This window comes from Aythya ferina (assembly GCF_964211825.1).
Source record: "Aythya ferina genome assembly, chromosome: 16".
Taxonomy (NCBI): domain Eukaryota; kingdom Metazoa; phylum Chordata; class Aves; order Anseriformes; family Anatidae; genus Aythya; species Aythya ferina.
The window spans coordinates 4,237,580-4,250,579 of NC_140315.1; the positions used below are offsets into that span (position 1 = coordinate 4,237,580).

General features: G+C 39.5%; 1 protein-coding gene across 7 annotated transcripts in view; it reads right to left on the reverse strand.

Annotated features, from left to right (window-relative positions):
- The window catches only part of CDH4 (cadherin 4), a 663,903-nt gene that overhangs the window by 407,186 nt on the left and 243,717 nt on the right, over nt 1-13,000 (reverse strand). The window contains exon 1 of one of the 7 annotated variants that reach the window (XM_084537936.1): nt 12,240-12,362. The exons of 5 other annotated variants lie outside the window; for them this stretch is intronic. Coding sequence is in view for 1 of the 2 variants with exons in the window: in XM_084537930.1 (XP_084394056.1) it covers nt 11,967-11,997 (31 nt within the window). In the remaining variant the exon portion in view is untranslated. Of the gene's footprint in view, nt 1-11,966; nt 12,061-12,239; nt 12,363-13,000 lie in introns of those variants that run through there. One more of the 7 variants, XM_084537930.1, reaches the window with a different exon arrangement.

Here is a 13,000-nt window from a genome sequence, read left to right on the forward strand (position 1 = left end):
AATTTGTTAATGGGTAACTCCAACAATTGACTTCAACATTACATATCAAATCATGTAAATATATTCACATTTTCAGAGGTCAGACTTGTCCAGTATTGCTGACTTTTCAGGTTATTACTCCAGACAAATATGAAGCTCTGGCTTGTTAACATACTTTACCTTATTAGTTTCACTCAGCAATAGTATCAGTCATCACATTTATTAAAACAGATCATTCTTGCATCCTGCTAAAACCTATGGGAGATTAGCCATTGCAGAATTTTCTACTTCCTTGCGAGATCTTCTGAAGTTTAAGTGAAAACTCAAGCACTTCCTATCTCTTTTTTGCATCTGACAGAAATAAACCTTGCATCACTCTTCTGAGGCACCAAAAATACTCCACAGTTAAGCCCAGATAGCCATGAAAATAACAGAAAACAAGACATTAGATGGCTCACTCCCCCACTCTGCTGCCGGCAGCTTCTTTGGCTGGAGAAGCTGAGCAGCCGCCAGTTCACAAGAACTTTGTGACCTTCCCAGAATGCAGACCGAGGGATTCCCAGAACCTCTGTAAGCCAAAGATCAACCACCTCCCACTTGTTCCAGTTGGAAAGCCGAATTTTGATGATGTTACGCTGACTTACAGTAGAAAGTGATTTGAATACCAGGAAGCATCAACATCTACCATCAGGGTGACTCCCATGGAATGGAAATTGTTCTGGGCACCAAGAGCTACACTACAAATACTAATGTCTTAATAGACTCCCAGCAAAGGCAAAATCCACAGCAAAGCACATCTTGCTCCAACAGGAAAGTTGCACAGACAGCACTGGTGCATCAGGCTTGATTAAAGGGCTGCTGCAGCATCTTAAAGCTGAGACCTGCACACTCAAGCGCTGTGGCTCAGCAGAAAAGTCTGGCATTTGTGCAACTGGGCTGCTGAGCTCATCTACAGCCCTCTGATACTAGGTCAGTTTTACATTAGTTTATCCCAGTGAGTGCATGTAACAGACACAGCAAGAAGAGGGTGCCTGTGTTGGGCAACTGCAGACTGACATGGGGAATAGGACAGCTGAAGCTCTTAGCTACCACACATGAAGATAAGAGTTGGCACCCACCAACAGGAACTCCGGTCTCAGCCCCTAAACTGCCAAAATGCAAAAGGGAGTCAGTACCACACACATCCCTCCACCCCCCTCTCCACTTTACAGTAGCATAAATAAGGATATTTCAGTATTATGCACCCTACTTTCACACCATATTTCCCTCAATAGCCTACAGCAGTAATTTCAGTCATGTTCATAAGGGTCTATAAACTTTTTATTTTTACACACTTCCCTGAAATACTGAGCTGGGACCCATGCAGAGACACGCATGGCACCTGGCTGCTGCAGTACATTGATGCGCTACCAAGCGCAGCACACAGCAGCTGCTTCCCTTCTTCTTGCTCCACAACTCAGCCCCGTTACCTCACAGTGCTACACCAACCAGCACATGCTGCTGGGATTAACTACTCACAGGTACTCCCCACATAAAATTATGTTTTCAACAATTAATCCATAGTAGCGTTTATTACCTCAGTTTAACCAACCTGTACCGCACTTCGACACAGCATGAGTGTTCTTTCATAGAATAATCTGCTGCTACTGCTCAATTAATCTATGGTTTATGGAAAGCAATTTATTGCTTATACTCTTAGAACCTTTATTTCGTCATTCAAGACATGTTATGACTGCAGTTTTGCTTATTGCAAGATCTATATTTCGATTTTTTTTTTTTTTAATAATACAAGAGTCTGGTACTAAAGAAATGTTTAGAATAGAAAACCTGCACTGAGACTGTCATGAGTGAGAAGGATAGAGAGCTTGGATACAAAACTTGCCAATTTCGGCGGTCTAGATTCTCATTTATAAGATTAACACCAAAAATATGGTTAGATAGTGTGAAGAATGTTATGTTTCACAAAACGTGGACAGTTCATGAAAAAAACATTATTTATGAGAAAGATCTATTAGTGTCTACAGCTTAATAATTCCAAAAACAGCTATTACTTTCCAATAGATAGATACTTAAAGCAATCCTTGTAAAGACACCCTAACAGTAGTTATATACATCTTACGGCCTATCAGAACAATCTTCTATTAAGTCTATGATTGGGATAAAGATCATCATTAACACCTCTAAGCATTTATAATACTGGTGCAGATCCTGGAAGCACCAATTATTTGGTATGCATGAGCTAGGTGCTAAGAGCAAACTCTCCAGCTGCAGTTCTTCAGATGGGAGTTCATCTGGACATCTTAATAAAGATGTACATCCCATGGGGGAAATGCCAGAAAAGCCAGTTACAGTAAGCTATTACCTGATACACAAGAGGCAGTTTACCTGACGCAGACAAGCAGAATGGGGAGAACTCCATATGGAGTAGATGCTCTGGGCAAAGGAAATTTGCTGAGCATTTTGAACAAAAAAAAAGATCAAGTAACATGGATTTTATAATTTCAGGTTTTCTAATGATCCAGTCACAATCAATAAGGAGTTCTGTTGCCGACTTCAGTGGAGCCAGGGCTTTATTCATGATGTATACGCACTGTGGACTAAAATGCAGATTTTAATTGTTCCAGGGTTTTCCCCAGTCACAAATATTTATTAAGAATGGGCTATAATCTTTTTTTTTTTTTTGACAGAGATCACACATAATTCTTGCATTGAAAGTTCATATAATAAAACTAGCTGCCTTAAATTGATGGGTTACAGTAATTTTGTCATAGGAAAGTCTTCTGTGACAGTCACACAGGTCACATCCATCAGTGGCTCCCGAAAGGATAGTGGAGTGTACAAAATGCTCCAATCTCTGTCTAGACAGCTATGGGGAACTCCAGAGGATAGGACTGACACTGTGTCTACTGCTAAATCTTAGACAACTCCAACTCCTAAAATCCTTCCATCCCTCCCTTCCCCTGCTAAAACAAGGGCAAGAAGTTTTGTGACCATCAGGCGTATTACTGTGTCTTTTTTAAGATACTTGAAAGCAGCAGGGGAAAAATAACACAAATAAAACCACTCACCATATTTAGTGTCAGTCTTTACTGTCAGCGCAGATAAAACTCCTCAAAATAACGAAAGCTCCACAAATGTTATTAGCAAAAAAATCACACTTTTTAATGGATATTTACAGTTTGAAGCAGTCTTTTAATTACATTTGCTATTCGCATCTGATGGCTTCAGGAAATGTTGAATTCAGATATTAGACTACCAAGGATGACTGGATGTAGTCCAATGAGAAACTGAGATCAGACAAGTTAAATTAGCCATCTGTCCTAAACAAACACAAATCAGGACTACTTTTTAACATCCTTTTCAACCCAATCTTAACTGAAAGAAGAACTTTACCAAAGGCAGCAGTTGTGACAAGGTAGACTCAGGAAGTTTACAACCATACCTTTCCACAATGTCTTATTCTCAACAGTAAGATGCTGCACTCTAACTAGTCTAACTGTCCTAGATATGGCACAAGAAGGCCACATGATAACAGCCAGATTTCAATCTTTAAGTTGTCATAAGAGCAAATTACATTTGTACCAGCCACTGTTCTAGTTAAAATTATCACCAGGAGAGTGGATTCATAATGTGCTGGTTCCTGTTCTCATTATAAGTTCTCGTGAGAGGGGATTGTAATCAGAATTTTAATACCTCATCCACTGTGAAAGATAGCTGTAAAAAATATATTAATTTGACCTTTTCAAAATTTTGTTATTTGATTTGGTGCCTATTCTTATTTGCTCATACCTATAAGTTACTAGAAAATAGAAGTATGTTAGTAAGTCAGAAGACTTTTCTATTAATTTTTTCCTCCTAGGGTAAGGAGTACAATCTTATGACACTCTTTCAATACTACGTGCAGGCCAAACAAAGTCACAGCCTTAAGCAATCATTACAATTTGAGAAGGGTTTCACCCGTATTAAAGAAACAGGGATATTCTAAAAGTAAGTATCTTCAGAGAAATAAAACCAAATACATCCGCACAGGACAGAGCACATAGCAAATGAGTCCTTCCAGTAAACATTCCCAGGGGATGACCTAAATCAGAGACAATCTTAAAATAAAATTAATGTCTCTGGAGACACCTTCCTGTCTCTATAGACTACACCAAGAGCCTCAAAACCAACTTAAATTACAATGTAAAGGTGGTTCTTGTCCTCCTAATTGTCTTCATTTATGAAAATATGCAAAGAAGCTGAGCTGTACAAAACTCCAAGGGAGCTGGTATTAACCTGATATGCTCCTATGCATAAAGAGATCTAAGAACCTGCCCCTAAGCAGCTGGTGGGAAGCAAGAAGCAATCGCAGCATACTCCTAGAGCTGTAGTGCCTTTCTATTGCTAGCCAGCAGCCCTGGGGACTGCTCCCTCCCTCCCATGAGCAACACGGCAGGTTAGGAATTATTGCACCAACTCTCCACTCACCAAAATATTCTTTGATGACTTCATCTGAATTAATTTTAATTTTGTCACATACAAAGAGGTTGACAGAAAGCAGATTTATCGGATGGCAGAACACGACCTTCGTTTCATAACCCATACCATACGGTCAGTCTCACCGTTCTGTCTGTAAATCTGATGCTACACAGATTTGTTTTTACTAGTGACAGGCACAAGGACCACTGGTCCAGAAAGACAACATTCAGACATTCTTTTAGGCAAGCTGTTGATCTGCATTAACAAATTTTCGGTGCTTTATGTGACACCAGATCCCAGAAATCATTTTCTCATTGGGGTCACAACACTGAACCAAACACTGAACAAAATGCTAAGTCACCTTTCAATCACTCATTTTGTTAAATACTCTCTAGAGTTCCACTTAGCCGGTCTACGATTAGAAGTACACATGGTTCATTATGTGTGTGCTATCCAGTAAACTCACTATAAAATTCAATTGCTGCTCCATAGCATATGCTGCAAACTAACAAGATGATATTTTTTTCCAGTACCGTGTCAGACTGGACAACCAATCCATTAAGGAATCTCTATTAAATAAATTCTCATATAATATCAGTACCCTTCTCCTCCATGGGGAGGTGGGGGGAGGAATTAGGTCCAACAGAGTTTTCAGGATTGGATTTTGGTTCCCATGTTGCTCAGGTACTTCTGAAAATTGCACCCCTAACACCTACTTCATTGCGATGTGACTAGAATTTGTTTGCAGCAAACCTGGCTGCATTACTGACCATATCCATCACACAGCTCACATCAAAGGAACATCCAACCCCAAACCAAGATGGCGTGCAAGACATAGCTCCCCATCTCCAGTGAGCTGCTTTACCTGGTTTATGCACCATCAGGCATTCCTTACATATATATAAGGCTCTTCAGCAGCACAGCTCCTCTGGATACAAGACATTTGAGTACATACACACATTGGATAAGTGAACTTGTGATCCTCCTACTCTGTGGCAGTACCACAGCTAAAAATAAATATTTTTTGCCCATGTCCCAGTGACCTACACAAAGCTTAGACCGAAGTTTAACTTTCTCATTTCAGATGAAATTTCTGAGTCCTGCTTCTAAGGATACATCAACAAGGTTTGGTGTCTTTCATGCAGGTAATGAAAAAATCTGAAAGTTGTTTGATGTTCTATAGCAAAGCAATTATGCTAGTGTTATTATAATACTGATCCAATGAAGATAATAGCACACAGTGTTGTTACAGTGAAGCCGTGGTGACCTTGGAGTGTTAATTTCCAGAGCCATTAGGGATTTGGGATGTCGAGGTGGCAATGTTTTGGTTTCCACAGGGAAGACGCGTGTTTGCAGCTCTGCTCTTACAGCAACCCCTACAGTTAGTGCATGGAGTGGAACTGATGTCTGTCTCCATAGAGACCTCGTGTCCTGCTTTCAAAAACTGAAAGAAAATGGGAGCTATGACAACAGACAAACCTGTGGGATGAGAAGGCGTAAACAAGTCAGCAGGAAGCCCACAGTAGTACACTGGGGCCAAGCCTCATGTTTTCGTTGATATCCGCTATTAACATAAACAGATAACTAAAGTACTCGAACTGTGCTGTTTGTGTAACCAGTACAGGCAACACCAGAATTTGCACCATCACGTGGCTGAGTCACAAGACAGACTCACAGACGTCTGGGCTCTGTGTGTCCTTCAGACTGATCAGGAAATCTCTCAATTTCCCTTCTGTAAAGCCAGTCCTGGTCTGACAGCATTATTGCTGTCATCCTGCCAACATGCAGACACAAACACTTAGACACTACTAGACTGAACTTCACCCAAGATCATTTTAGATGAAAGAATGAAGGCAATATCATTAGTTGATGAAGACAAGAACCTGGATTTACTAAACCTGTCTTCTCTGAGACAACTTAAACCAATCTGATAGCCCTGCTCTTCTTGATAGATCTGGACAGAAATATAGATCTGGCTTTGCTCCTGCCTTCCCTGTATGATCTGTTCCTACACAGCTTGCTAAACTGGGAGAACTTTTCCACCTGAGGGCAGAAAAACATTCAAACCTATTTAATAGGAGACATTCCTAACTAAAGAGCACCCTTGGTATTTGTAAAACATTTTTCAGAAGTAATTTGCTTTAAGGATGATAAAGTCGGCTCTTCACTGTTTTATTAGAAAGCATCCAGAAGGTCGTTACCTCCAGCACATTGGGATACATCTCCCAGACAGCAAGAGATGTGGCAACAGGCAGCTGTTCTGCAAGTCCTGGAAGAACTAGAGCTTGTAATCAACTTCTGGTTCTTTTTTTTTTCCCCCCTTCAGGTACTGTCAGGATGCACAGGCTCTGAAATACGGTGCTGTATGAGTCTCAACCTGATAGTTCCTAAGTAGAATTATTACAGAATGGTTTTATATGTACAATGTTTCTTCAGTGACTCCTGCCTTTACACACCTATGCCCTTTTCCTACAGAGGAAGGACCACAGCACCGTTATTTAGGTATGCTCTTGTGGTAAGGTAACCACCTTAAATAAAGCTCTCTGTACACAAAATGCTTTCCTGGAAATACAGGTGAACAGTGTTCCCATTCTCAATACTATTTCTACCTAAATATCAGGGTTTGATATTTGCTCTTTAGATGTTTCGCTATTTCATTGGCTTCACTCAAAAAAATGCATTAGCATTTCACTAGCCTTTCAGTAACACACATCCTCAGTTTAGCGGATTACCATCCAGTAACTCTTCCCTGTGTAATGTTGTGCAGATGAAGTTGCATGGTTTTTGAAGCAGTGCATTGTCCAGAACACTGCATGCAGAAACGTTTTGTACTCACTCCATTGTCAGTAATTTAATTTGCTGTTCTTATTCAGGACACAATTTCCCCTAATTTTGCAACACAATCTTTGTCTGATTGCACAGATTGAGATGTTATCCTCCCCATTACATCCTGGGGACGACAACAAAAATAGAAAGACCACTGCTAATGAGGTCAAGCTTACATATAATGAACAATAAATTGCCTAAATATAAATTTAGGTAACTAGATCCTAGGATGCCCTCTTGCAGGTACACATTATGTTCTAAGTATTATTGTGCTGAATTTAGGGATGGGAAGTCTATCATTTGATAAAATAAATACTGTAATTAATCAACTTTACCATTTTATCAGGAAGAGGAACAAGGCTGGATATTTTAATGAAGGCATGCTATAGTTCCTATTTTTCTTTTTAACTATTTTATATTTTTTAAACCTATTAAAAATAGGCAAATATGTACAATAACTGCCTCCTGAATGCTTTCATCAAACAGGAAACATGCCTTCACACATGAAAACATGGGACAGAGTTGAACCCGTACATGAGCATTACCAGACTAGTTTACTGACAGCAGCAGCACCACCACCAGCTTTGTATTTACCCCATACAAATTTATCCAGAAAATGCCATAATGAGATAAGGAAGTTCTTTGTGCAATTCCTCCATGTGTGACAGAGATGATAAAGAACTTCCTGAGGTCATACATGTAATTTATAGACCTACGAAAAGGGGGTGCTCAGGGCAAGCGTAAGACTCACACAAAAAGCCTGAGGTAATAGCGTGTAGCCAGGGACAGACACCACAATAAAGGAGGAACCCATTATATCAGATCTAAGCCATATTCCAGAATGCAAATCAAAATGCAAATGGTAGATGATCCATGACACAGACTCATTTTTCATGGGTTCACAGATAAGAAGCTGTTGAGGCAGACAAAGTGCAGCAAGAAAATTTATATTTTTGAGAGAAGTGCTTCTGCTCTTGCAAGTACTGCCAATAGAGGCAGGGCATTTCAGACCAAGCAGCTCCCTCCCTTCCCACACTTTGTTTGTTATTAAAGGCTATGTTTAAAGGCATTATCCGCAGTCAGCTATCCAAAGGACTTAAAAACCATACAATTAACTATAAGCACCCTGTATTGTAAATAAGCAAAACCAAAAAACTGTAAATAGTTACAAGCCTGTTCCAAAGCCCATCAAAATTGGCAGAAAGACTCCCATTGACTGGGATGGGCATTCTACTGAACCCTTTTCATACTGGTGAACAAACCAGGGAAAATATATAAGTTACAGTCTCATCTTTAATTTTACTTGTTGACAAGTTCATTTAATATCAAATATTGGAATCATTGACATGGCTTCACCTAGTAAATCATCACAGCCAGACAGTTCACTCTAACTTCAGCAAGCAGTGACATTTTTTTCCAAAGATGCAGAATTTTTCAATGAGAATGAACAAAAATAAATAAATAACAGCTGAGAAGCTGAATTTATCTTTTTTTTTTCTGCTCATTTACGTAACAGTCCAAAATTTGTTTTGTTCCCAGAGACTTGATTTAGGAGAATAAACTACCTCTCCTTGTAGCACATGACAATCATGTTGAGCCTTAAAATTTGTTAATTATCATCTCCCATAATTAAGCTTACCTGCCCCCTCAATAAATAAGATTCCTTCCATACTTCCTTTAAACAGATTTTTCGGGAACCAAAACAGAAGCAGTAATAAATTCCAAGGATTTCTTTCTATACAGTTAAGAACACCATCTATATATATGTTCTTAGGCTAGAACACTCAGGTGCTGCCAAATAGCTTGGGATGTATTCTGTAAATACAATTTTACTCAAATGAGCGATCCAGTCTGGATACAGACTTCAGATGTGTACCCGGCCTGTTGTAAAGGCTCTGACATCTCTTGTTTCTAGGTGGACTATTTCTATTTCTGACCTCTCCCATGGTCTGCTGAGCAGCCAGTCTAACAGCCCCGAACACCACAAGCATACTGCAGCCGCAGGAACAGTCCCTGCTTCCTGCTGCATCGACCGTGCTAAAAGCATCCTGCGTACCTCATTGATAGCCTCTGTGGTAAATCTACCCAGCAGACACTAGTACAACTTATCAGATTTCCTCCAAAATCATCCCAAATATTACAAGAATCACAAAAGCAACACTGATTCAGAAACCTGAAGCAATCCACATGAAATTTTTGCTAAGGCCGAGCTCAGGCCACTTCAAGAGTAAGATACTATCACTGTGAAAAAAACTCTCGATTTATGATTCTCATCTCACAAGCTTTAAATATACTTACATTCATAATATCTCAAAAGACAGCTCAGGTATCTCTCTCTAGTTTTGTAGCTTGGGAAGTCTGGCACATGAGAAGTCTCTCAGAGAGATTTAGAAGGAGGCTGCACCTGAAGTTGCTTCCAAGGCACCATGGACTCCAACCTCCAGGAGGCACATATTCACTTGCCATCCCTGTTCTCTTCTCTGGTCAAACTTTTTTTATTTATTTATTTTTTTAAACGCACCAGAGCAAGCAGATTTCTTTGGTAGTAGTGAACAACTCTGAACATGCAAAGATCAACAAGATGGCAAAGAACATGAGAGACATGAGGGAACATCTAACAGCATGGAGGGCAGAAGGACAGCCATTACTGCTCTCACCAAAACAAGAAGAAAGACTAAGTGAGGTAGGATTCATTTCCTTCATTCCTGTCAGCATAACACACTTACTGACCCCCACTCAAAACAGGTGTATGCCTGAACAATTTGGGATATGGTTTTTAAGAAAAATTTTTGGGCAAATCACTGAGAAACTTCAAACTGTTTCTGCCATTCTGTGTAATCAAGGTAATTTTCACTCCACAGCAAGTCAAATGATACTGAAAGGTATTACAGGCCAGTGCAAGCACCCGGAATATCTTAAGAGAAATGAGACTTAAGTATGCCACAGAGGAGCCCAGAATAATGCAATTTCTTAAGTTAATGAATGGCTCACCTCTTAATAGCAAGGACTTGCCTCACACGATTTATGCCTGTTGATCTGCGATTAACTGCCACCACAACAGCAAGATTTACTGCATTTCATATTATAACTGGAAGTCAATTGACTGCTTATAATAAGAAAAAAACACTAAAAATCAGGAAACCATCTGTAATAAGAGAGTATGGCCTACACAGTATTTCATCAGAGCTTCTGTGAATATGCATTTGTCTTACCAAACCTATAACTGCATTTTCATGTCAATCAATCACCACATTAATGGGCTATTTTCTATTGCAAACACGTTCACTTATGAAAGACACCTATAGAAGGGAAGAGTCAGCACTTACCTCTCAAAGGCTTCCTCTGCCTTGAAGAGTTGAGAAGGCCAACATTTATCTCACCAAAGAGAATGTTTGCCTCAGAGTTCTCACCCCTCACAAGGCAGACAGTACAACAGCTCTCGGGTTTGATGGCTTAACTCACTCTGCCACATCCCTTGAGCACAAAGGACTACAGTTCAGGAGCACCACTACATGAATATTGTGTTTCCACAAGCTGGTGCACATCAAAAATTATCTCCACCTACACAAGATGGGAGAATTTTGTGTTCTTATTCTTTGCATTCAATTATCTTTATCGACTTTGCTTCAGGTTATAGGTTCATGCCATATGACCTCTCAGTACATCTCCCTACTCTTCTACGTCCAAAATATGCCTAATACCTAATATATCAAAGTACAGAACAGGCTTATGTGAGCAAATGGTGGAAAGCCTATCTGCCTTAAACAGCCAAGAATATGATTTATAATTACCAGTAAATACATACACGGACATACAGTTGGAAGTAGTTTATCTAGCAGAAATTCAAGTAAGATGTCAACAGTTGACTATCTAGACTAAGTATATTTTATGAGGCTCATACAGAATAACTTCAGGACAATTTCTATTTAAACACTCATTTTTTTTTTGTTGTTGTCGTCTTTAAATTATTTTACATTCTTCACTCTGCTGACCAGAAAAAGCAGAAACCGAGAGGGGTGAAGACCTCAGACAAGACAGCTGCAAGTATACAAATGTAGCAAATCCCTACACAACATAAGAATAACAGATAGGAAATCAACAATAGTAGCACATGTGTGAAGGCAGCCCTAGGGCAGCTTTAGTTAATGCTTCAATAAGTTACACAAGTTTTACATGACTACTTCCTTTACAGTTCAATAAAGCTTGAATAGCAACAGCTCTTACATCACGTGGAAGCTAGGCTTTACCCCTGAAGTAGAGACCACTTTCTCTGGTGAAGTAGTATTTTACACGCTTCATAACAGTGGAAAAGGTAGCAGTATGTTCACATTTACAATATCATCTGCTTGGTATAAGTGGTTTGTTTTCTCTTGAAGAAGCAATCATAACATTCTCCACACAGATAAAAGTACACTGTTTTCACCAAAAAAAAAAGCATGGGCCTTTACAAATTACTTCAAAAATTTTAGACTACGCAGCTTTAATGTCCCACGCAGGTGACTAGGAACAGGCAAAGCTAAGTTTCTAGGCTCTGTGTCCTTGAAAGGGAAAGCAAAGCCACATGCAGGCACCTAAGTGCTTCCTCACAAAAACAGATCTAAAAATAAGACGCAGAAGAACCAGTATGCTGAGCAATTTGCCATTAAGAAATATAAAGGAACTAGGTAAAACCAGAATTCTGCTTATCTTATGGGTGTACTCACCTGCTTTGGAATCGCAGCTCCTACAAGACATACAGACCACATCCTCAGCTTATCCCAGCAAACACCAGATCCCACCCCTCCCTGACCTTCTTGAGGAAAAACAGGTCCCTGTACATGGGACCAATCCCTTTTGCACACCTGGAGTACATTCTGCCAACCTGAAATCAGTGTAGGAGTAGCTACCAACAGCTGCCACTAATTTTTAAGACTGCAGTAGTCTCAGGTGCATATCAACACAGAACCTTGCAACAGTGATTCAGTACTCCTATTTACCTGCTCAAAGCTTGTCTGGGGTCAAATTTGCCCCTTCTTCTCAGCTAATACGTTCCTCCAGAGGTCCCCATGCTCTGCTGACTAGAGGGGAAGCTGTGATGAATTAGGGTCTAGACATCTAAGGAATTTTAGGGTAAACTAAAAATTCACTTGAGGAGGGGGAGGAGTCTCCCACAATTTTGGAATTTGCATAGCTCTACCCCCGTCTTGTTTATGGAGCCACCAAACCACTATATACTAGGAGGACAGCATTGCTTCAAACGTTTAAAGAAACAGTACATTTTTTACTTAAATAACGTGTTCTGTTTTTAGAGGAATATGAAACATGGCTTAATTTGGGGGAAGAGAAAGCTCATTCACGTGGGAAAAATCAGTGCTTTGCTATAATGGCCTTTTAATTAACCATATATTGCACTGTAGTTGGCATGATAAAGTAAATGCTGTTGATGTTTCCCCAACTATTGCCCCTATCCTATGAAATAAAATGCAATCACAGAATCAGCTGAGAAAATAACTTTATTGAATTTTCAGATTTATGAACAATAACAGACCCCAAAGCTATTACATGCCAGTAGATGGCAATCTTTAGATATAGTAAAAAAATGTTATTAACAAATATAAAATATAAAATTTGAAATTGAAACTGAATTACATTAAAAAAATACTCTATTCAAGGACAGAAATTGTTTGCATGTTGTTCACATTTACTCAAGTTTCATTTTTACAAAAACAAAAACCAGAAGAGTTTTATAAGTTTATTT